Source organism: Ammospiza caudacuta, chromosome 4 (genome assembly GCF_027887145.1).
Source record: "Ammospiza caudacuta isolate bAmmCau1 chromosome 4, bAmmCau1.pri, whole genome shotgun sequence".
NCBI classification, from domain to species: Eukaryota; Metazoa; Chordata; class Aves; order Passeriformes; family Passerellidae; genus Ammospiza; species Ammospiza caudacuta.
The window spans coordinates 29,814,811-29,840,704 of record NC_080596.1 but is presented as its reverse complement, the minus strand read 5'-3'; the positions used below and the strand labels follow the sequence as shown (position 1 = coordinate 29,840,704).

Sequence of the window (25,894 nt, the reverse complement as noted above, 5' to 3'; positions counted from 1 at the left end):
CTAAGCTGCAGACAGCCTTGCTGTTGTGAATGCCAGAGCCTTAAACCAGCTCCTACAAGACTTGGACAGACCTGTGGAAGGAAGTGTGGTCAGTTAAGGGATGTTAAATGCAAAGGCTGACTCTCAGAAAGCCCCTGGAAGCAGTGATGGCTGAGAATAATGGTAAAATTTGGTCCTCTGGTGCTTGCCCAGTGCTTACATTATTCCTTAGACATCTGCTTCCAGCCCTGTTTGGAGGCAGAGGGATTTGGGAATCTTTCCCAGACAAGACAGCTTGCTGTTCTTGGTGGTGTTCCCCACAGGTAAAAACTGACACAAGAATGTTCCTGGATGCTCCTAGAATATTTCATAGGCATTTTGTTAGGGTCACATGGATTTTAAGTGAGATTTTTAATTTAAGATAACCGTTACCTTTTCTTCATATCTCATAGTAACATTCATTCTCAGAAAGTAATTTCATACAGAGAACTATGTGAGAAGAAAATTAGTTTTGATAGGGAAAGAAATGTTGCAGGAAAAATGCCTTGACACAAATAGCTGAGGGGGCAAGGCAGCATTTTGGTGGGGGAAGGGGTGGAAAATGTGGTCATTTCCAGCTGCCTCCTTTCATTGTGGGATTGGCATCACTTGGGAAAGTCATTTTAACCTCATGGCTACTTTAATTTCCTGTTCTGTAAATTGGTAGCTGCTTAACTTCCCAGCCTGGTGGGCAGTGATTTCAGTTGGAAGTCAGGCATCCTCTGAAGGAGTCCCTAACTGGGGAACTACCAAAGAGTCCAGAAGTCTTGTGCTTCTGAAAAAAAAAAAGGAGGGAAGGCCATGTTTTCAGATCCATATAATACCAAATATTTTTAGATCACAAGTATTCTGTATTTCCTTTTCATACCTCTGAGGAAATTTCCCTTCTAGTCTGTTCTGCTAGATTCTGTTGTTACTGTCAGACCTGAAAAGTGCACCACTGTTTCCATTTTGCTTTTTTTCTGTGTCAGAAAACCAGAAAATAACAAAGCTCCCCCTAACAAGGCTTATGAATAATTTCTGAAGTGGGTTAAATTCTTGCATTAACAGGCAGGATTTTCCTGTATTCCCATTTGAATGCTTGGTAGGTGATAATGTGTTGGCCAAAGTCTTCTGAAGGTAAATTTGTTCAGTAAAATAAATGAAAAAAGGTTATTATGGTCTTGAGTAAAACAAAAATTACTTATGATGGGTATGCCTTCTGGACATCTGCAAACAGCAAATCTACAAGAGAGTAAACTGTCAGATATGTATTTTTCTCACCTCGTTTCATTTTCCAAATCCTTGTACTATAAAGTCAAAGTTTACTTGCCAAGTGTATTTAAAGATAATTTAGTCAGTGAAATTTACAGGCCTAAATCACTCTGAAGTTTCCCAAAAAATAGTAGTGTAGTGTGGAAATACTGAATAGATGCCTGATGGTTATGTAGTGCTATTTAAAGATACATGTCAATGCAGTGAGATACATTTTTAAGAACCACCTGCTAAAGAGAGCAACAGTAGATGCAAATTTGAAATTGTTAGCCACACAATCAGATGTGTTGTTAGAGCTGCATCCCAAGGATGCAGATAATCCTTTCCCAGTAACAGGAGCTTGGCAACTTCAATATAAATAAAAGCTAATACATCAAAGTCACTACCAAATGCCTCAGTCTGCTACTAATTTGCATTTTATTTGTGAAGGTATGGCAGAAATTCTGTTCTTTGTAATAGTGTTATTCATTCTGACTTGAACTATCTTTGAGCTTTGATATTTCATGTGTCTTTCAGATTTTTGTTTCATGATCAGCTATTGTTCACTATTAGTTTCTGATAAGCAGTAGCAACAGCTTTGGCAGAGACAACAGTAGTGAAGTTCTTAAGCTTTAGGCCAAGTAGCTTCTTAGTGAAGCAATATTTTCCAAGTCTTCTAATTGAACACTATTACATAATTTTAAAGTATTGTTTTAAATTAGAAGTTCATGAAAAATAATGCTGCCTAAGCAAGAACTACATCACTACCTGTTCAAAGTATTTCTTTTAGTGTACCTCAGTGTTTTGGATGGTAGCTATTTTTAAAAAGTAACTTTTCATCTTAAGTTGATCATAGCTTTGCCCTGGATGCCTGTGGCAGTCAATGTGTTGTTAAATGCATTTGAAACACCGATTTTGTGCTGTGTTCCTTCCAGGTGCATTCTGCTGCCTCTCTTGGGAGTGAAGCCCCCTCAGCAGAGCCTCTTCATGCTGGTGGACTCGGTGGACGAGGGCTGTAACGTTTCTGAGGGTGAACAGACCTCCACAAGTTTGTCTGGGACCATAGCAGAGATTTTAGCCAGCCACTTCGAGTTCTTCCCTCCCTGGCTGCTCCTCCTGTGTTCTGCCCGCAAGCAGAGTAAAACTGTTACAAAAATGTTTACAGGTGAGCACAGAGCACAGGAATTGTTTGGGACCTGTACCTAGGATGTTGTATTTACCAGCCCTGGGGATGGTGGGAAGCACTGCTGCATGCTTAGTTCTAAAAAAATGGCAATAGCAAAAGTAGTAATTGTAAAAAACATACGTCCCTGTGTGGTATTTTTGGGATCCTCCATGGCAGGAAGGAAATTATGAATCTGATTCCATGTTCTTAGAAGGCTAATTTATTATTTTATGGTATTATATTATTTAAAGAATGCTCTACTAAAACTATACTAAAGAATAGAGAAAGGATGCTTACAGAAGGCCTAACAAGATACTAATGAAAAACTCGTGACTCTGCAGAGTCCAGCACAGCCTGACCATGACTGGTCATTAAGTCACAACAATTCACAGGTTGGATAAGCAATCTCCAGCCACATTCCAAAGCAGCAAAACACAGGAGAAGCAAATGAGATAATATTCTTTTCCTGTTTCTCTGAGGCTTCTCAGCTTCCCGGGCGAGAAATCCTGACGAAGGGATTTTTCAGAAAATATGATGGTGACATCCCTGTTTCCCAAGGACTATGGAAAGCTTAAATCCAAACATGTTAGAGTTAAATTTAATCTTTGAAAAAGAATCCATGTTCTCTTCAGTGTCTTAAATTTTCCTCTTTGCTCATTTTAGGAAGCTTCAAACAGCATAGGTGATGTGTAACTGCAGATTTCAGCTGCATACACTCATTCCTTACATCCTCAGAAGGTTTTCCTTTCATCTCCCATTAAAATCTCTCCCCATGTTTGCGGAAAGCGGGTAATAATATCTGAAGGTGAAATTGGAGAGAGGAATAATGTAGATGTGGTTTCTTGGACTGTGCTTTTGGCAAAGGTTGCACAGTAAAAAAAAATTTTACAGCTTCTTCATCCAGGCTTTACTGTGTCATGAGAACATTTCTTCACTGAAATGACATTGTTACTGGAAGTTCTCTGAAATTTAATAAAAGGCAGTATCTGGACTGGATTCCAGGCCTATCTATAAAGCCTGTGTGTATTAAGGACACAATTAGGACAAAAAATGTGATTATAGAACTTAGACCCATAGGCTTGCTGGTTGCCACAGTGGCAGAAGGTCAATGGGATAATTGCACTTTGGAATGAAGTACTGTACTGATCAGAGGCAGACATGAAGACTGGTATTTGGGAGTATGTGACAACTAAAAGAAACTTTGTGGTGGCTTCACAGGGTTCCTTCAGGCATTCCTATGGGACTGGTTTTGTCAGAGTTTGGCTGATTAGATATGTTGTTATTGCCAAAAAACCAGACAAGACTTTCTCACAACAGTCCTATTTCCTTTCCATTGAATCATACAGTGTTTCAGACTAGCCCTAAAAAATTGCTCTTGTCTTTTAAGTATATTTCCAGATGGAATTCCTGACAGGAAAAATCAGCAGAACTAATGGATATGCCTTTAAAATAAATTTAATTCCAGTGAGTTAATTTTTCATTTCCACAGAGTATGACTTGATGAATAGCATAAAGGAAATTGGTGTGTGATGCTATAATCCCATCTTCACTGTGGAAAAGGTACAGCAAAGAAAGAATTGGATATAAATTGAGAAGAAATTTTAGGGTCTGTTTGGAGGCAGTTGTGGTTTAGCCTGTATGAAAGGAAAATGTGACATTACAGCCAATGTGCTGGCTGCCCATTTAATTCACTGTTGGAGGATTTTCCTGTTACCAGCCAGTATTCAGGTTTGCAGAAGGTGTAGTAAGGATATATGAGGAGCATGGCTGAAGCTTCTATTAACTTCAGAAACTGTGCAACTTGGTGTAAAACTGCAAATAACATGGATTTATTTTTGGATTCTGGCCTGCAAAGGATTGACTGACATTCACTCTTCTACTGGGGCAAACTCTTCTCCTCCTTTGTGGTATTTGAACGTTTACTTTTAGCTGAGCCAGTTTTTAAAGCTATTTACATTTAGTTGGTGGGCAGGCAGAAGTGGAGATCAACAATAAGTATTTGGACCAAATAAAAATCAGTTGCACTGTAACTTGGTGAGAGAGATTGGGATCCTTTCAGAATTGATTAAGAAAATGTGTCCCATCTGTAGTTTTTTCTGTTAAAAAAGTTTTGGAGGATGGTATGAAATGTACATTGACCAGTATTAATTTGTTTGCAGTGAGTTTGTATCTGTTTTCGCTTAGAATTTTCATTCAGTGAACGATTCTTCTGAGTCTGTCTGACAAATAGGTTTAGCTCTCATGTCAGCAAAGCGTTCTGAATAACTGGAAGCAGGCTTGCTGCAGTGGCCTTCTCCTGATGATGCTCTTTTTTGGGTGTGCAGTACAGATGGGAATTGTGCAAGCAGCTCCTGAGCCAAAAATAGTGATGACATGGAAGAGAGAGTCCAGTCTTTCTCACCCACTGTCATCCGGAGGCTGACAGTGGTGAATAATTGTCCCTAGTGCTCTTAAGAATGAGAAAAAGAGGAGGGGTGTTTGTTCTGGTCCTCTTTGTTCTTTCACTTCTGGTGGTAACTAATTCATGAAAACTGAATAGCCGTGCCTGCTTCTGCTGCAGCTTGTGCTCTGGGCCCTTCTGTATTCCCAGATTCTGTAGTAGCACAATGTGCTACGGATTTTTCCCCCTTGCTCAGATTCTCAGCTTTCATTAATTAAAAAAAAAAAAAAAAAGGAAAAAAAAGTTTTGCCTCTTGTGGCTACAGAGACAACCTCAAAAATAAGAACCAAATGTGAGATGATGCCTGGCTGAGTCTGCGGTCACCCTCCGCAGTGAGCAAATGCCAAATGAGGTAAAAAAGGAGAGGGACAGATAACTGCCTTCTCTCCATGTGCTCTGTCACCAACTGCCGCATGGTGCCTGCTTGCTTTCCCTAATGGCTTTTCCCCTAAATTTAACAATTTTGTCTTGCACCCATAGTTATTCATGTTGTCTCCCGCATCATCGTTTGTTATCATTTGGCTCCAAGTGTGGGCACTCAAGCAGCTGCATCAACACAGCCTTTCCAGCATGAAAGTGGCACAGAGCATAAAATGTGCCAAAAAAAAATACTTTTTTTTTTTTCCTTTTTAGCTAATGAGCTAATTCTAATGCTTCTTCTAAAATGAGACTAAATCTTGAAAGCATAGGAGTCATGCTTTTCAAAACCTGTTTTGAAAATCCCTCATAGCACTTGGAGAATTTGAGGCATTTTAAAATCAGGCAATTTGACATAGATGAGTTGGAGTGAACAGCAGATAATTTCTCATTAACAGTATAAAGGTAAATAGGAAAAAGTGCATATGTACAAATGGTTTTAAAAGGCTTCTTTTTTTAATAAGCATTTACCTAATTTATTCTTTTTCTGCTAGACGCATAAATCAAGTATCTGTGCATGTGGCAGCACAACCTGTGCAGGGTCACATCTCAGGGTCCCACAGTTCTCATGAAGTTAATGGCAAATACCAGAAAGATACTGGAAAATGCAATTAAAAAACCAAAAGTGGAGGTGAAAGGGTTCAGTTTAGCCTCAGAGGCAACTTTTAAGGTGCATTCATCCAGGCAGGAACTGACAATGTCATCCATTTTTCACTCATCCTTTTATTTGTCATTCAGTTCAAGACAGACAGGAACTTTTAGGAGTTGGTATTTATCTGAATTTGTTCTTGGTTGGAAATCTCAGGAACATGTTTTTCTCATGTTTCTGCTGCTTAAATGTCTGAATAGATGTGGAGTGTTGTTTTCCTTACAGCCTTTCCAAAAAAATCAAAAAATAAGCAAAAATGTGAAAATTTTAGAGAAATATAGTAAAAAAATCGCAGTGCAGCTTCTCTCAGAAACCTCACTGTTGGGGTTAGATTAGAGCTGCTAAGGTAATTCTATTGCTGAATCCCCAAAGCAAATCAGTTGCCAGATTTGAAGCTGAGCCTTTCTGCCATTCCAGAAAATAAATTGCATGAGACTACTTCAGGAGAGATTGCTTCCAAAATAAAAAATCTAAGTTGTCCTCTAATTTTTCATTGTAGGTCGGAATTTATTTGGATGATTTCATGTTTCTTTGAAGTCTTTATGGGAGTTGGGTTCTTACTGTAAAAGATAAACTATATATTTATGTGGTTGTAAAATTTACTTTTATAATATTGAAGCTTTGAAAAAGTTTATTTCTTGTTTAGGTTTGGGGTTTGGAAAGAAAAATTCTTTAGAATGCTTGGGAAAATACAGGGAGCTTTTAATTACTGTGTCCTTTCTTTTCATTACCACTTTGAAAGCATTGTACTGGGGAATTTCATATTTCCTTGTAAAAAGTTGTGTGTGAACTTGGAGTTTAATTGCCTTGTAATTAAAGAGGGAAGACTAAATTGTTTTAAATGGACTATTACCTGTAGATCTAATTAAATAAACTTCTGTGCAGTGACACGGACCAGTGAGAGCAGCAGATTTCAGCCTCAGTGTCTCGTAGCACCTGCAGAAGAGGCAGAGACATTTGTAATGCACAATGTACTGCAAATGCACTAAAAGCTAAGTGTGCTGCCTGAGTCTCCAGGTGCCCTTTGCTCTGCTGGATAAGTTATTCTTTGTGAGCAGGTGTGCATAAATGGCCTCAGAAGTACCTAATTCAGTGCCTGTTTAGATCAGCAGCATAAGTTATTAATGCCAAATTACTGCCATGTTTGTAATAATTTGGATTTCTCTAAAGCTTACAATTCAGTTAAATACATTAAAATGCATTTTGAACTTCTGTTATGTGGTTATGTAAATCCATTTAGAGATATGAAAGTGGAAGGATATTTTTAAGTATTGAAACTTGCTAGTTAATAGCTTTTTTACCATTAAAATATGAAAAGGTTGACATGCTATAAAAGTATTTATAACCAAGATACTTTTTTCCCCCTTTTGAATGGCCCTAGGTCTTGCCAAGCAATACATTTGGAACAGATTTGTTTACAGAACTGCCAGAAATGCAATAAATTAGAACAATCTGTATTGGAGCTCCCATTGGGTTGAAAGTGATGCGTTGTAAGAAAAATTTTAACAATGCAAGAAGCAGGGTCGTGGGACTGGAAGTTCTGTCTACTGTAACTTCTGTTTTGCTGAGCTTAAGTAGTTCATGGGAATGCATCTGAAACAAAATGAGCTTTCTCTTAATATTTTGGTACTTCTTATCCATGAAAGTGAGTTATTGTATGGAGCAGGGTTGAAAAGCAAGTTTGCAGAACCTTTGTTTGGAAATGTAAAATGACTTCATTTAGGCAGATATTTGGGGGAAAAAAACATAGCTTTGTTTTCCTTCTTCAAGCTAGCAATAAAAAATTCAGACTTTAAAAAATTCAGTTCTATCTATAAGGCTTCTTTTGAATTATTTGCTTATTATGGTATGGTCTGATGCAGTGTTTAAAATTAACATCATGTTTCATGTCCAAAAGTCTGTTGCAGTGGCAATTTGTTAATCCCAGTCCTTAAAGGGTGTTTCATCCCTGGGATGTGTGAAGGTCTGTATGAGTGTAGTGTGCTTCTTGCTATCCAAGCTTAATTTCAGATACAATATATGGGATCTCATTAGCAAAGAATGTATGGAAATACTGCAGAAAAGGGGGGGAAAAAGCAGTTTTTGGCTTCCATTAACATATAGCCAATCAAATAGTTTAAAACTGCTCTGAAGCCTTCTGAAATTTATTTACCTCTCTGAAGTGTTTAGATATTTGGTGTACCTCAGGTAAGAACAGATCAGGGTAGTATTTTTAGCTCTAGTATGGAATAAAGTAATCAGATCATCTTGGAATGTTTTGTGTTGGAAGAGACCTTAAAGATCATCTCACTCCAGCCCTGTGCCATGGGCAGGGACACCTTCCACTATCCCAGGTTATTCAAAGCCCCATCCAACCTGGCCTTGAACACTGCCAGGGATGGAGCATCCACAGCTTCTCTGGGTACTGATACATCATTTAAAGGGAAAAACAAATGCCAAACATACAAACCCTTCCTTTTTTACTTTTTTATTTGGAGGCCTTAGGGGGTTTTTTGTTCACTCTCCCACTCATTTTGGAAAGCAAAATGAAAATTGTTTTTCAAAGAATGCTTGCAAGACAGGCAAGTCTTTTGTTTTTGCAGCAGGGATGCAGAGACTGAGACAGAGGCGCCTAAACAGTTATCACTGCAAGTTTTCCTGAGAAGGCTGGGAGTCAGGGGAGGTGAAGTGTAATCATTAGTCAGGCAACACTGAACATCAGCTGAAATCTCAGGATTGCTATTGTGCCAGTCCATGGGGGTTTTCTCATTGCAGGGAAATGAAATCTGCTACTCAAAAAACAAACCATGTAAAAATAAAAATAGCTTACGTTTGCAGGTATATATTGGGAGGCAGGATGTGGGCATGGGATTAATGTGAGAGGTTGGGGATTTTGTGAGCAGGGTCACTTAGATCTAAAGACACAGAGAATGATTTTGCAGAGCTCCCTGCCTGTTCCTGTTGAGCCAAGAGACGAGGACAGATCTGTGTGAGGCGAAGCAGGGCAGTTCAGGGGAAGGTGAGAGAGCAGGGTGGCTGTGTCTGCTCCAGATGGAGCAAACCAGAGCTGTTCCCTCTGCACACATGAGCCAGGCAAATGGACATTTGTCCCTGATTACAGCTCCTTGGATGCATGTGACTGTGGGTCCATGAACCAAGCAGTGGTTTTGGTGTTATTTTTTCACTTCTGTGTCTTCTGAAGGATCCTGACCTAGAAACAGCCTTTCACTTCAAGTGGGAGCTTGGGATCTGCAGAATCACAGGGCACTGTCTGCTCTTACTCAGCAAAGTTTTTTATTTGGGTTGTGTGCAAGAATTAAGGGCTTCACAAAGTTACATACAGAATATTTTATTAAAATACATAGTAAAGCAATGAATTATGCCATTCTACAGGTCAGGTAAGGACATTACATGAATTTTGTGGCACATTATAGTGGATAAAGCTGTTTCTATGTTTCCTTTTAGAGACAAAAAAAGAGAAGAAGCCTCTGGAATGGACAAAATAATCTTGCTTATTTCTGGCCTTTTGATTACAAAATCTTCAAGTAGTCAATCTTGCTTGTGTAATCTTATCCTCTGAACTGACTGGGCAAAAGTGTCCTCTCCACTGATTTCATTTCATGGAGAAGCATGATTTTGTTTTAGGTATTCTGTTGGTTCAGTCCTGTTTGTAGTACTTCCATAATTACTAAGGGAAGCAAAAATATTTTAGTAACACTTCCATAGTTGGCCTCTCTCTTCTCATCTGTGGTGTTTGTACAGTGCTGATGTAGACTAAACAATTAACAGAATGACCTTAAGGGGACATTCAGAACGTCTCCTGAAGCCACCAGGCAGCAAAAACCACAGCTCTGTTTCCAGCCTGAATTTGCTGTCAGAACAACCTCACAGACTGAGCAGTGTGATCCACAGTGTTTAAATACAATAAAAACATAGATCTAGAAGCAGCATCCTACAGAGGCTCACTTAAAATGATTTTTTTTCTGTGGAGATGGGGCTGGAATTGAATTGAACACATCGATCTATGCTTGCTTTTCCTTCAGTGTAATTTAGAGATCAGTAACTCAGCTTTGGTTTGAAGAGCAGTTGGTTGTGTGTCTGACTAGCTGATCTGGCTGTAAGGAAGGGATGACAAGCTGTCCCTGGAGAGGTGAGGTGCAGTTCTGGCCTGAATGCAGTCACTGCAGCTGCTGCCTCCGTGACCGCTGTGGTTTTCCCGTAACTTCTGCAAGGGCAGCGTTCAAACACGCGGCGTGTCGTTAATCAGGGAGGGCAGGTCCCCATCAAGTGCTTACCTTGGCCCTACCAGAGCAAATGTTTGAGATGGCAGAGGCAGCCCTGCGTCCACACAGCTCTGCCTGGCTTCAGCCCCATTCCTGAGAGTCCTACGGCGGCGCAGGGAACTTCCCTGCACGTGCTGCTGGGAACGGTGTCCCTTTCCTTGAGTGGGGAGGGCACAGACACCGTCTGTGTGTATGAAATAATGTCCCTTTTCCCTCTAAAGAGTAAACAGGCTGGGAAAACAAAGAGAGATGACTATGAGAGAACCTATGTCTTTATACATTGAGTCACCTACCCAAGAACCAGGGTGTTTATCTAGAACTCAGTCCTCACTTGCAAAAAGTAGGTAATTTCAGTGTGCGCAGGTCTGAAGATGTTTAAAACTATTTCTGAGTGTCTCTCCTGTATCATAAAAGCTTTTAAAAGAAGCTGTGGTGGTCAAGTTAGTAATTTATATGCATTTAATCATGCATATGCAGCAGGTGTGAATACCCTCTTCTGTAATTAAATAAACATAATAATTGTCTTAAGCTAAATAGCTGAAAATTACTTAGAATTCCATTGTTAACCACACTGGAGAAGGGATTACTTCTTTAATAATATAATAATACTTAATAATCTTATTTCAGTTGCAGTTTTGATGGTTTTGCTTAGGTGTTTAGTGTTGTCCAAGGCAGACACACAATGCCTAATTCAGAGTGATTTTCAATATTATTTGTGTTAATAGCACCTATTTTTTCTTACAATAGATGATAACAGTGCATCTAATCATCAAAGTTTTCTGCTATTATAATTAATTTATATTCACTGTGTTTACAGGGGAAAATATTTTACTGTGGGTGTTCCCCACCCAAAAACGTCTTGGCTTTTATTTACTCTTCTTTCAACATTGAGTTAAGCAGAGCTGGATCATAAATAATTACAACTTTCTCTCCTCTCAACAGGTTTTCGAAAAATAAGTCTGGATGACCTCCGAAAGGCTTACATTGTGAAAGATGTGCAGCAATATATTCTGCATCGTTTGGACCAGGAAGAAGCCCTGAGACAACACCTCACAAAGGAAACAGCAGAAATGCTGAATCAGCTTCACATCAAAAGCAGCGGTTGCTTTTTGTACCTGGAGCGTGTCCTAGACGGAGTCGTGGAGAATTTTATCATGTTGCGGGAGATCCGTGATATTCCAGGAACATTAAATGGCCTCTACCTTTGGCTCTGTCAGAGACTTTTTGTGAGAAAACAGTTTGCAAAGGTCCAGCCCATCCTTAATGTAATTCTTGCAGCCTGCAGGCCCTTGACCACCACGGAATTGTATCAAGCGGTGTGGACCAAAAACATGACGATGACGATGGAGGACTTTCAACGCAAATTGGATGTCCTGTCCAAAGTCCTTATCGATGGCCTTGGAAATACAAAAATCTTGTTTCATTACAGTTTTGCAGAGTGGTTGCTGGATGTGAAGCACTGCACACAGAAATACTTGTGTAACGCCGCAGAGGGACACAGAATGCTGGCCATGAGTTACACCTGCCGGGCAAAGAATTTATCGCCGTTAGAAGCGCAAGAGTTTGCATTGCATCTCATTAATTCTAATTTACAGTTGGAGACTTCGGAGCTGGCTTTGTGGATGATCTGGAATGGCACACCTGTCAAAGATTCCCTGTCCACCTTAATTCCTAAAGAGCAAGAGGTGCTACAGCTGCTGGTAAAGGCCGGTGCTCACGTCAACAGCGAAGACGACCGCACGTCTTGCATCGTCCGGCAGGCCCTGGAGAGGGAGGACTCCATCCGCACCTTGCTGGACAACGGCGCGTCCGTGAACCAGTGCGATTCCAACGGGAGAACGCTGCTGGCCAACGCGGCCTACAGCGGCAACCTCGATGTGGTCAACCTGCTGGTGTCCAGGGGCGCCGACCTGGAGATCGAAGACGCCCACGGGCAGACGGCGCTGACCTTGGCTTCCCGGCAGGGCCACACCAAGGTAGTCAACTGCCTCATCGGCTGCGGGGCCAACGTCAACCACACGGACCACGACGGCTGGACGGCGCTGCGCTCGGCCGCCTGGGGAGGGCACACCGAGGTGGTGTCCGCGCTCCTCTACGCCGGCGTCAAGGTTGACTGCGCTGACGCCGACAGCCGCACGGCGCTGAGGGCGGCAGCGTGGGGAGGGCACGAGGACATCGTGCTGAACTTGCTCCAGCACGGGGCCGAAGTGAACAAAGCCGACAACGAGGGCAGGACGGCTCTGATCGCCGCTGCCTACATGGGGCACAAGGAGATCGTGGAGCACCTGCTGGACCACGGCGCAGAGGTGAACCACGAGGACGTGGACGGCAGGACGGCGCTGTCCGTGGCTGCGCTCTGCGTGCCGGCCAGCAAGGGCCACGCCTCGGTGGTCAGCCTCCTCATCGACCGTGGCGCTGAGGTCGACCACTGCGACAAGGATGGCATGACTCCGCTGCTGGTGGCCGCCTATGAGGGACACGTGGATGTGGTTGATCTGCTCCTGGAAGGAGGAGCTGACGTTGATCACACGGACAACAACGGCCGGACGCCGCTTCTGGCAGCAGCCTCCATGGGCCACGCCTCGGTGGTGAATACTCTCTTGTTTTGGGGTGCAGCTGTTGACAGCATCGACAGTGAAGGTAGAACAGTCCTGAGCATAGCGTCTGCACAGGGCAATGTTGAGGTAGTACGGACTCTGCTGGACAGGGGGCTAGATGAAAATCACAGAGACGATGCAGGCTGGACACCTTTGCACATGGCAGCTTTTGAAGGTCACAGGTTGATCTGTGAAGCTCTTATAGAACAAGGTGCTAGAACAAATGAAATTGATAATGATGGACGGATACCTTTCATATTAGCTGCACAGGAAGGTCACTATGATTGTGTGCAGATGTTACTGGAAAACAAATCCAACATTGATCAGAGAGGCTATGATGGGAGAAACGCTCTCCGGGTTGCTGCCTTAGAAGGTCATAGAGATATAGTCGAGCTACTGCTCAGCCATGGAGCAGATGTGAACTACAAAGATGCTGATGGCCGGCCGACACTTTATATCCTAGCATTAGAAAACCAGCTTACAATGGCTGAGTATTTTTTAGAAAATGGTGCAAACGTCGAAGCCAGCGATGCTGAAGGAAGAACAGCGCTCCATGTTTCCTGCTGGCAGGGCCATTTGGAGATGGTGCAGGTGCTGATAACGTACCACGCTGACGTGAACGCTGCAGACAACGAGAAGAGATCTGCTTTGCAGTCTGCTGCATGGCAAGGCCACGTGAAGGTTGTGCAGCTTCTCATCGAGCATGGGGCTCTGGTCGACCACACTTGTAATCAAGGTGCTACTGGACTCTGCATTGCAGCCCAAGAGGGGCACATTGACGTTGTCCAGATATTACTGGAGCATGGTGCTGATCCCAATCACGCTGACCAATTTGGGCGCACTGCTATGCGGGTTGCTGCCAAAAATGGACACTCCCAGATTATCAAATTACTGGAAAAATATGGTGCATCAACACTGAATGGTTGTACGCCGTCTCCAGTCCACACAATGGAGCAGAAGCCCTTACAATCAGTCTCCTCTAAAATGCAGTCTTTAACCATGAAGTCCAATAGTTCAGGGAGTACTGGAGGGGACATGCAGCCTGGGATGCGGGGATTATCCAATGGGCCTGCACACGCCTTCAGTTCTCCTTCAGAGTCTCCCGATTCTACGGTTGACCGTCAGAAGTCATCTTTATCAAATAATTCCCTGAAAAGCTCCAAAAATTCCTCTCTCCGCACCACGTCCTCAACAGCCACCGCTCAGACGGTGCCCATCGATAGTTTCCACAGCCTGTCCTTCACGGAGCAAATCCAGCAGCATTCCCTGCCACGCAGCAGAAGCAGGCAGTCCATTGTCTCCCCTTCTTCCACAACTCATTCCCTAAGTCAAAATCACAATTCACCCAGCAGTGAGTTTGAATGGAGCCAAGTGAAGCCTAGCTTGAAATCAACTAAAGCAAACAAAGGGGGCAAAACAGACAACTCCAGCAAGTCTGGGTCAGCTGGAAAAAAAATAAAGCAGAGTAGTTCCTCCCAACCCAAAGTGTTAGAGTATGAAATGACTCAGTTTGATAAACGAGTACCTATTGCCAAATCTGGCACAAGCATGCCGCTGAAATCGATGCCTCCAGAGCCCCAGTGCAAGATTTTGGTCCCTCCAGCTCAGCAAGAAGTTGGTCGATCTCAGCAGCAGTTCCTGATTCACCAACAGAGTGGGGAGCAGAAGAAGAGAAATGGCATTATGACAAATCCAAATTACCACCTTCAGAGCAATCAGGTTTTTCTTGGCAGGGTTTCTGTCCCACGAACAGTGCAGGACAGAGGGCATCAGGATGTGTTGGAAGGCTATCCCCCCGCAGAGACAGAGCTCAGCCTTAAGCAAGCCTTAAAACTTCAGATTGAAGGTAGCGACCCAAGCTTCAACTACAAGAAGGAAACACCATTGTAAAAGGTAACTTACCCAGTCACAAAGGAACAAAATGCCTGCATTTCATTTAAAATGTGCTAAAATTGCATTTTATTATAATTTACCATCATAATTGCTTACGTGATGATGTTAAAATGTTAACCTGTCAAGTATTTCCTTTGCTGTCATTTAAAAGCACCAGCCATAGAGGAATTGGATCGCTGTCATGTTGTCTGTTGAATTCACTCGCTCAAATTGTGCCCCACTGTCTTTGATAAGTGAGTTTCAGGTGGCAGTGATTTGGAATTGGATTTTCATATGCAAGGACAGATGAGAATTTCAGTTCTTTATATTTTCAGATACAGTCTTTATTTCATTATTTACAAAAATGGTCCTCAGAAAGTTTGTGAAGGTTCTTATAAGTTATAGGCAACCATTTCTCTGAATGTGGATTTCAAGAGTGAGCATAAGTATAAAATACTATTCTAAAGCTTTGATTTTATGGTTCTGTTAAAGGTAATCCTCCTATAAAAGAGTGGCTTTTCTTAGTGTAAGTTTATAATCTATGTTATAGTACCAATTTTCTGACCATTCTGTTGTTCTTAATCAGTGGAGGTCATTTAGATATCTCACCTTCTCTCCAATACTGAATTTTAAGCTGAAAAGTAATTATAAGTCTCTTTTTCAGACATGAATTGTCAGTGAGTCAGCTAAAATAGGAAGAGGGAGAAAAATAGAACTGTTGAGGTGTATATTTTTTAGGATATTCGGGATGTGTTAATATGTTTCCTTTTGGAATTTCGGAGAAGCAGAATAAGAGGTGTGCCCACCTCTTATCGCTTGCTCACTTATTTTTGAAAGCATTTTTTTGTGTGTGAATGCAGCATTTTGGACAGCTCAGGCTGCTCTTCCTTAGAACAAGAATGTTCTTGCCAGTTCTGACTCAGTTCTGCTGCAGGTCATCAGAGACAGAGTGTTTCTAGGACAGTTGCAGGTGGTGCAGAACCCATACATGGAAGGTCTTCAGCTGTCAAAAACACATAAATAGACATTTTCCCAAAATGTCCTGGAGATTGATTTTAATGGAATATATCTGTAGACACAGCTGAGGTGAATTGCAAAGCTATAGAACATTGTGCAGGACCCTGTTGGGCTGGCATTTTGGTTCAATTAAAATGTTTGAAACAATACAGTGTTTCAGAAACATCTGCACTATAGCCTGCACATTTGTGAAATGCAAATTTTACCAAAGGGTCAGATGAGCTGTGGGGCAGGACAGCAGGAACAAGCATAGAGAGGAATCATCAGGTGGGAGAGAAAAGTCCTTAGATCTTCATAAAAGTTACAAGGACTTCAGATTCCCACAGTAGCACATCAAGCCCAAACAGGATTAGAATTTATTTGTAATTTTTTCCTGCTTCTGTAAAACTTTAAAACGTGTAATTAAGGAATGTATTTCCTAACTCTTACGTGCCTCCACCTGATGTTCACTGCTTGCTTTCATGTTATACTTTATTGTAAATCCATTGCATGGTTCTGATGTGGAGCGTGTTCATCTGACCTGACCTGACATCAAAAGACTGGTTTGGGTGAATCTTTCCATCTTCCTTTATTTTAAAATGTAATCAGCATATAAAGAAATCTGAACATTCCACATATAATACTAAAATTTGGCTTTGCTTTGTCTGGAACAAATGGTGTGTTACTGAAAATTCGGGGTTTCTCTCAATGAAGTTCTTGGTTGTGCAAATGGCTAAAAAATGAGGTGTGGATAACCAAATGGTTTCTTTTGCTTTTCTCTTGACACTTTCCAGAGCGTCACCATAAACATGGGAGTTTAGAACAAATCTGTGTGGATTATGAAGTGCTTGGCACAGGCTGTAATTTACCTCCTCTTTTGCCAAATCTCAAGCAGAAAAATGGGTAATTTCCCTGACTGGTGGATAAATGAGTCACCTGTGGGGAATCACATCAGAAATACTCCATGGGAGCACCACAGGAATGGCTTTCCTTTCCTGGCTGCTGCTTCCCAGCATTTCCAGGATGATCTCCTGTTGTGGGGACTTTGTAGGAGCTTGGGTTGGCAGAGGGCACAGGGAATCAATCACGGGACCGGTGTTAGGCAGGAAGCACTTTTCCTCATCAGGTTGTTGTTTTGTGCTTTTGACTTTAATTCGGGATGACACAGCTCCATTTCTGACTATGCTGCTTGTGTTACAGACTATTTCAAAGCTCACTGTTTTTATTTTGTACTTCCAGGCCAATTCCATGATGCTGTGAACAGAAGCGCTTCTGCTCCCGATGATTTATCAGCTGGCTGGGATGAAAGCAAACAGTGCTTGTTTAGTCCACCTAGAAATTCAAGAATGTGATTCCTACAGTTCAGTTACCTTAATTACTGTAACGTGCCTACATTTTCAGGCTGCCTTCTCAGTATAACCCTCTGTGCTTCGAAATTTTATTTTGTGTACTTTGTATTTAATACAGAGAATCAGCACTTTTTTTAATTGCAGAAAGATATATGCTGTATTTCCCTGAGCACAGCTGAAAATGGTAAGAACCAGGAATTCTGATTTCCTGTTCCAGATCGCTTGGTAGAGGTGCATGTGCCACAGTGAACTGTGTTATGGAAAAGGCAGTGCTTTTTTTTGTATTTATTTTTCTGTGGCTAAAGAAAACAAGCAACGAGTTTGTCACATTAGCATTGTTGTCATGTATTGTCAGTTCCCCGTGTACTTCAGAAGGTTCCCTCCAGAATTACAAGTCTTGTAACAGTATTTTATAAATACTGTACTTGTGTGTTCTGTCTGTGTAATTGCTGTTCAGTGGTGGCAATGAAGTCGGACTGCAACCACCTGCAGTGTCTTTGGAATTTTTAAGAGGCAAAAATCTACTCTGGTACTACAGCACCAAATCTGGATGGCAGACTGGGACCACTGAAAGCAATAGGCAAATTTTGGACACTTGGTCTTCAATAGGCTCTGTTATTGCTATGGTGATGAGGTAACTAATATGGGTATGTCTGAGGTGCTAAAAGGTCTGATCCTGCTTTCTTGGATATCTCTATACATTAGAAACAGCTCTTTCTCTTTTCCAAGGTAAAGGACTATTTTTGGGAATGTCAGTAAAGCAAACCATGGGAAATACAGACCCTTTGTGAGCGAGGCTGAGGGAATAGCCAGCAGGAGTGCAGTGGAAAAGCACAGCGACAGCGTTGCCTGGGGAGTACAGAGGAGGCTGAGCTAGCCCTGTCTGAGACAGTGACTCCTTAAAGCACAAACTTGTATGAATGTGGGTACTGCTTCACGGGGATTAGGCAGAGCCAGCGTGTCTCTGTACCTGGAGCACGGTGAATCAGCAGTCAGGAGAGCCCAGCCATGGACAGTGGAACGCTGGCTTCCTGCTCCTACAGCAGAACTATTTTATTGGTGTGAAGGAGAGCAAAGTCAAGGTCGTTGTTGTGAAAGTGAGCAGTGTGGGTTTTCCCTTCGAATGTGCACATCTTACTTGCACAGTTCTGCAAGTGATAAAACAAAACAAGTGGGTTCTTTTCTCCTACAAATGCAAGCTATATTCTACTATATTCACCATTACACAGCCTTGCTCTTTAGAAAATAAGCCTATTTTTGTATGCAAGTGTTTCTTCTAAAGGCTTGGGTTTCATCTTTTTCATACTCTAATTCTGATCATTCCAGAAATAAGATGATGGAGAGCTGAGGTTATTTTTCGTAGATGAATAATTAGATCCTTAAACTTTGATAAATGGCCCCTGGATGTAGATGTAGTGCATATTCTGAGGCACTGAAGGGCTCCATGTCTGGTTATTATGATCAACTGTCATCAGAATACTTTTTTGCTTTTAAATCTTGCACCTCCATTCTTATTTGCTTTTTTCTAAATGTCAAAAAAGAATCTTTTATAGTCAGGCATTCAGCGTATAGTAAAATTAGATGTTAGAAGCTGACACACAGCAATATGGATTATTCTGAATGTTTCATGTATTGAATTTCTTGTCCCCGTGGGACAATTATAAAATAAACATAACAGGAGTCTGGCAGAATGGCCTTAAGAGGGTTAGTGGTTTAGAAAAGAGAAAGTACCAAAATGTTCTCAGCAAACTTGTTCCAAACCTCAAGAGTAGTACTTTTGCAATACTGTGCAAGAATATGACTTTCTTTAGTGATTAGATGTATGTTTTGTTCTGTGGAAAGGGATCCCTGAATGCCAACATTTTTTCTACTGACCTTGACTGTCATTGGGATTATATTTATTTAATTTTATTGTGTTGTTATTAGTTGCACCTTGTGGACAGAGGACGTAAAAATACGGCCAATTTCACAAGGGGCCACAGCTTACAGATAGTCTGGTGGGTTTTGTGTGAATAGTATTTACATTTGAAACAGTCACTGGGGAAACCCCTGTCTCCAAATGAGCAGAAAGTGACCTGTCAAAAACGTTTTCAGAATGACAATACTGCCACATTGGAATATCCCTTTGGAACGGGGCAGGAATTGCTTTAAATCATCTATTTTCTCAGATGGTCTGTGTAATTCCACGTTGCTGTTGCGTGTGATTTTTAGCATCGCCATTTGTGAGGGGTTTGTGTGCCAAGCAAAGTTGCTGTTCCCCCATTGTTCCCTGTGCCCTGCCCGTTCCCGTCTGTAAATGGAGTGACTCAGCACAGCTGCTTCTGCCAGGGCAGCACTTCTCACCACCCAAAAAATCCGAATAAAACAGGAATCCTGTTTCTCTTCATCCCATTTCGCTGGTCCTTCCAGGAATTTTGGATCTCCACAAGACATCCAAAATTCTTGGTGGGAGAGCTGGGGAAAAAGACTGTTTTGTGGACATGGATATCAATACTGTGTGCATGTGGAAAAACTAATCTGGAGAGAAATGCATTAAGAGATACTGAGGCACAATTGATGCATTTTTGTCTTCTCTGTGATCAGTATTGAAAACATTACCATTTTTTAAAAACTAAAAAGGTGTTTTCCCTCCTCAGTTACTCTGCTATGCAAATGTCTGTTATGCTTAATATTCCCCATCTGAACTCCTCAGTTAACTTGGTTTGCAGATAGACTGTTTTTTCCTGGAGTGGGTTGTAAATAGCCTTTAATGTACATTGAATGAATTTCACATTGTAAAATTTTTATTTTATTCCTTGTATTATATTAAGCGAAAATCCCTGTGTATATTAAAGTGCATAATAAATATATTTGCTTTTCAGCAGCCATCTAACTGTTTTAATTTTTCTATCTCATTTCCTGGGACATTTCAGGAAAAGGTTATTAAACTTGATTAACTTTCATGTAGTACTAAATGAAGCGTGATATGTGTTTCCAGTATGCAGCCCAGGCTAGCCAACCTCAGAGCCTGGCATTAATTCCTGTGGCTTTGAGCATATGCAGGAGAAGATTTGCTGCATGTCCTTCTCTTCCAAGTGACCATTATATACTGTAAATACCACAAGGGCCAGTAAATTAACTATTTCAGTTGCTGTAAGTTCTTAACAAGTTCATATGGGTTTTGTTAATTATTGCTTTGATGAGTGTTTCTCTGTAGTATTTTCAGCTGAAGAAAAAACTCTTACTGATGGTGGCTACTCATTTGTCTTGAATGTGTTATTAGAAAAGGTAGGGAAGTTTTCTGGTCCTTGCAATAATAATACCCTTTGGCCCTGTGATCTTGTCTCACTTCTTCAGATTGGTAGAGCCACCATGATTTCTCTGCAGAGTGTGCAGGAGGACTCTGTCCCTTCTGCAAGTGATGCTTCAGGTTTCCCCCCCAAGGTATTCTGGTTCACACAGATCCCAGCAGCTGGTACACACAGCTCCACTGATTGCTGAGATTAGGTGAATAGCAAAATTGTCATTATCTGCTGTCTTGTTTTCTGTGGGTTTCTGTTGTTTCTCACAGCAATTATTGGCCCTCTTTTGTTAAGTTTTCAGTCTGAAATAACAAAGTATGAGATGCTTTAATTCAGTGGTTATTTTTTATTGCAGCAAAGAATTTTCACTTAATTGATCTTTGAATAAGTTTTATTATGTCCCAGAGACAGACATTTTCTTCAGATAAGCACTGTAATAATATTTAAATAAAATTACTTAACACCTGTTTTAAACCTCTTATTCTATAGAATATACACAATCCCATTAAATAATGCTTCACCTCCTCTGTGAGATCCCTGCTACAATTTGACTTGTGTATTACATGCATTTTCCACAAGAAGGCTGAGATTGTTTGGCAGAGCAAACTAAAGCCTTTCAGTTGGAGGCCCTTGGGGAGACAGCAATGAGAGTTTGGCCTTGATCTAAATCCTAATCATCTTGTGCTACAAAGAGTCACAGAAACAGGGTATGGGACTCCATATCTTATTGGCAAAAGAGTCCAAATATGTATGTAGGTAATATAAACAGATTGACCTTTAGAATTAAAATGTAATTTTCTGGTTGCAGGGACAGAGTAAGGCGTTGGGGTCTGGTTGTTGTTTTGGTTTTTTATTTTCCTCAATGTTACATTTTTTAATGGAACAACTTTTAAGCCTGCATCTCTTAGGGAAAAAGTTGTTTTGAAATATTAAGGTAAGTAATAAAATTCTCTCCTCTTAGAGTTAAGGCTGTGAGCAGAGCTATTGTGTGTTGGTTATGTCTTGGTCCACATTAGGCAATCTCAGAGAGAGACTTTAAAACTCAAAACTTTATCCATAAATGACAGTGGACCTTTATTTTGATTTATTCTGTCATTTTCCATTATGTTGGCTATCTAGGTCACATTGTGTTTTCCCCAAGAATAAAGCCCTCCAGTCTTGCTCCAGCTTTAATAATAGTGTGGTAGTTCTGTTGCTCTCACAAAAGGTGTTACTATTCGCCAGGAAATCCCAAAGCACTTCACAGAAAACACAGAAGGAATACAGAGATGAGGATGCATTTGCTCTGTCAGTCACTGAACAGGCTCAAAACAACGTCAGGAAAAGCCCCTGGGCCTCTCCCAGCACTAGGCAATTCTGCTGCCTTGAATAACCTGTTGTCTGGCAGTAACTCCTCTCCTGCTTTTTTTTCTTTTTTTCCTTTTTTTTTTTAATTCCTGTTGCTTTTTTTAGCGGCTCTTTGTGCATTTGCAGTGCAGCTCGCTGGAGGCTGTCCATGCAGCTGGGTGCTGCCAGCTCCAGCTCCTGGCTGGCTGCTGGAGCTGTGGCAGAGGAGTCAGCTCCACTCTGGAGCCTGCCCTGCCAGCAGATTCCTGCCTGTTGGGCTGGGGACCAGGGCCCACCTCGCTGCATCTGGCCCGTGGCACAGGGCGACAGCCTGCCAAGCTCTCTCTGGAGCTGTGCTCATTTTTCCCTACTCCAATCAGAGCTTTCAGAAAAAAAAATATAAATAGAAAAAATGCCAGGCTTATCCAGGAACCTTGTTGACAGGTAAGAGCTCTGTGAGAGGCAGTACGGAGAATGCATCCAAGCCTTTGTGTCCTGGTGCCAGTTTTCTGCTAATGTAACACTCTGAATTGAAGGGGAGATAAGGCAGGCTGAATGTTTCTGTCTGTGCTAACATTTCACATCTCCCCTGTGCCCTGGTTAGCTGTCAGCCTGCTGATGAGTTAATGGGGATGCCTGCTTCTGAAGGCTGTCATTTGATGGTATTTATGGTGTGGAGAGACAAGATCCTTCCACAGGCACGGTGCTCAAAGCAGGGAAGGTTTTCAGAAGCTGGGCAGTTGCATACTCTCTTCCATCTGGACTTCTCCCTACAGCAGCAGGAGCAAAAAGCACCTGGACCACTGATGTACAAGGTTTAGTTACAGGAGAAGAAAGCGGGGAGGAGAGGTTCACGTCATCTCTGAAGCCTTCAAAATGCAGCTCACTCTTTGCCACGTCTAAAAACTTCACTGCTAAAGCAAATCTTGAGATGATTAGAGGGTGCATAATGAAGAGTCCTCATTTGGCTGCCAGAGCTGTTCACTGCAGACCCAGAGCGAGGCAGAGGCACATTTGCTCTGACTCTTGCAATGTTGGCCCTGGTAACACCGAGGTTAATTCACTCTGCTTGTGCTGAGGTTTCCCACAAGAACACTGAATGGAGTTGGTTTTGAAATGCTTTTGCTAATTAGTTTTTTAACATGTGAAATTAATGAACAGAATTATTCAGGGACATTCTTATTTACATGGGGTCGAGACTTCAGCAGTTCCAATCCACTTCCATAGCAGTATTTGAAGAGTGTGGTTCCCTTCACCTGAGGAAAGGTAGCAAAATCTGTGCCTGAATTGATACTAAAGTGCTTTTTGGCTCACACTGCTGGCTCATTTACATGCAGCCTATTTTCTAAAAAGGGTAAGTCTTTCCTCTTTGCCAGGATGGGATGATGGATTTAAGAACAGCCATTTCAGGACACACCAGAAATTCATCCAGCCCTGCAATCTGTCATTAGCAATGACCAATATCAGATGTGAATAGAAAAGTACAACAACAGGGTAAATTTTCAATTATTTATTTCCTCTGAATGTTCTCTAGCTGTTTGTGGTTCTGGGATTTCCCAACCCAGAGACAATGTTTTTATCATTAGTATTTTCTGTGTCAATCAGTGCTAACTAAACCAGGAACAAGTGGCTGAGATTGAAAAAGTGCACTGTAATTTATAAATAATATTTGTTCTTTAAGGGTGAGACCACTGGACAATCAGCTACTGAACACAAGTTTTAAGCTGTGAGTAGATTGATACCTGGTCTCTGTATGTCCAAAGGAATTTGGTCTGCAATAAATGTGGAGCAATTCATGTGAGCATTATACAATACAGAAAGTGAAGATACTATTTGAAGCATTAGGATTTCCTTGCATCTGCTGAAAACCTGTTTTGCAACAAACTAGAAGGAGCATTTCTGTGCCCCAGATCCGTGTAGGGAAGTTGGTTGATCTTTTTGCATGCAGACAAGACGGTCCCAAGAACATCAGAGTTGTTCTTCCCTTATTAACAACATGAACAAACTTGAATACTGATTCACCACCTCTCCAACTCTTAGCCAAAGCCGTCAGATGCTGGTAATGGGGAATGTTATTTTCTGACTCTAACATTTATAGTTTTCTAAAAGTGACAGTGGATTGGAGGATGAAAGTGCCACCTCTCCAATGACACTGGACAAACTAACAGTTTATCAAATTTCTCTTCTTCTATAAAAGCATGCAAAACAATAAGTTATTTACAGCAAGTGTGTGAGAAAGTTTGCTACAAGAATGTAAACATCAAAAACTTAAAAAATCAAAGCAACACAGGGGTGTGTAATTTTTGGCACAGTGTGGTCACTGCATCCAGAGCTGGAGCTTTCCTATGGGGATAACTGCAGCCACTGCCCGGAATGCCAGCAGGCTTGGCTGCCCTGGGAACCAGCTGAGGGCTGTTCAAAGAGCTCGAATCTCTCTCCAAACATGAAATGCAGCCAGGTTATGACACACAGTTCATCCTCTGTTAGCTGAGATTAATCAGGGAGTCTCCAGGTACACTCCCTGTGCCATCAGCGCTGCGGGATGTGCGTGGGAATGCCGAGCGCACACATCCACACGGAGAACAGCGGGATTACCGGCCCCAGGGCAGCGCTGGCTTCTCCTGACCTGTGCTGGCTCCTACAGGGAACATCCATGCCCGCAGGAGGAGGTGGATAGAGCCGGCACCAAGGGGAGACACCCAGGGCTGTCATCAGCACAGTGCCCATCTCCACCTTCTTGGCAGGATTCCCCCTCCAGCACCAGGTTCAGAACAACATCTCTGCTCGTTTTCCATACCCTCTTTAATCCCCAAATAACCGTGCAAACTGAAGTTTACTGCATAGTGCAAATTTATTTAGTTTAAGGTAATCCAAACCAAGCATGATGGAATAAATACTGCTTCACTCACTGTTACTGTTTCATCTGGCAGTGGGTGAACGGCTGACTAAAAGAGGAAAGCCACTTCACACAGCAAGAATTTCCATATTGCTTTCAAAAATTAGTTAAATAAAATGAAAGAAAGCAACCCTGAGTCCCTTTCCTCCCAGCAGACTGCAGCATCTCAGAAAGAACAATGCAATATCATGTGTGAAAATGCAGGCGTAACTCCCAAATGCTTTCCCTATCTCTGTTTTTATTGCTTCAATGGCAGCTTATGAAACATGAGTGAAAAAAGACTCAAAGCATGAGTCTGAAAAGAGGCAGAAAACAATAAAGAAAATCCCACGGGAACAACTGTCACTGTCTTTCAGCATCCCATTGTTCAGTGTACAGGACCAGAATGTCAGTCATTTATCACTTATTGATCACTTTAATACTAGGCATTAGTATAGGAGTTCTGTGGCTGAAATTCCACTGAAAGAACAGTGTTTTATTGCCCAGTTCAAAACCCATGAAAAAAAACTTCCAGAAACCTTTATGATTGCATTTAATCTGTGACAAATCACAGCAGAATACGGTTTGGCCAGTCCTTGGCTTTAACCAGATGCAGAGGGATCCAGGCTTCTCCGTTGTACAAGAAAATGACTCACATGTTCCCCTTTCATCCTAGGGGACAGATCAAAAACTGATTGCAGGCTTTCTTGCCACTATCATTTTTTTGCTCTTGGACCAGTCCTGTGCTCAAGCCGGGTTTAAGGAAAATAAAAGATGTTTTTGTCTGAGATTAAACATGCTTTGGCTGTAGCCATGAGTTAGTCCCAGCTGTGGCACTGTGCTAAACTTGTGCAGTATCTCAATCCTGAGGCATGGTGACAGTGAAAAACCTTGAGCATTTGCCCCATCCCATTTCTATGCTGTTTTTCCTCCACTGGCCTTGCAGACTTTCATAACCACAAGACACTGGAGATTGTGCTGGCAAATTGCAATACAGATTTAAAACATATCTATATATACACTCTCTTTTCAAAATCCTTACATCCAGTGGAAGTTTGGCCCCGTGAAATGATGTTTATAGTACAGTATTTTGATGACTATAAATGCTGTTGAGACTCGGAGCCCAATACAGCTGCAGTCATTACAGACCCAGAGAAATTGTTTCCAGGCTCGTGCCAACAAATTGTGATTAATTTCTTTGTTGTGGTGCAAGCTGGTTTCTGAACACGTTCCCCATTAGCTCTGTGAGCAGCCTGTGCAGTCACTGGCACGCTCCACAGGGCTCATCCATCCTGCCTTCCCCATCACTGCCTGCAAAATGCAGTGGGCAAAGCTCTGCCTGCCTTCCTTCCCTCTGTCCTTACCTCCAAACTAGAAACTGCTTCTTTTTAAACTCCTCTGAGGAGGCATTTGA

The 25,894-nt window shown here is 41.8% G+C and overlaps 1 protein-coding gene across 2 annotated transcripts in view; it reads left to right on the top strand.

The window, feature by feature from the left end:
* ANKRD50 (ankyrin repeat domain containing 50) overlaps window positions 1-19,858 on the top strand; it is a 39,402-nt gene extending 19,544 nt beyond the window's left edge. For both annotated transcript variants that reach the window (XM_058803569.1, XM_058803570.1), the window contains exons 3-5: window positions 2,187-2,416; window positions 11,127-14,674; window positions 16,889-19,858. In XM_058803569.1, the coding sequence (XP_058659552.1) occupies window positions 2,187-2,416; window positions 11,127-14,671 (3,775 nt within the window). In that variant the 3' untranslated portion in view covers window positions 14,672-14,674; window positions 16,889-19,858. The remainder of the gene's footprint in view (window positions 1-2,186; window positions 2,417-11,126; window positions 14,675-16,888) is intronic.
* Window positions 19,859-25,894: the final 6,036 nt, after the last annotated feature.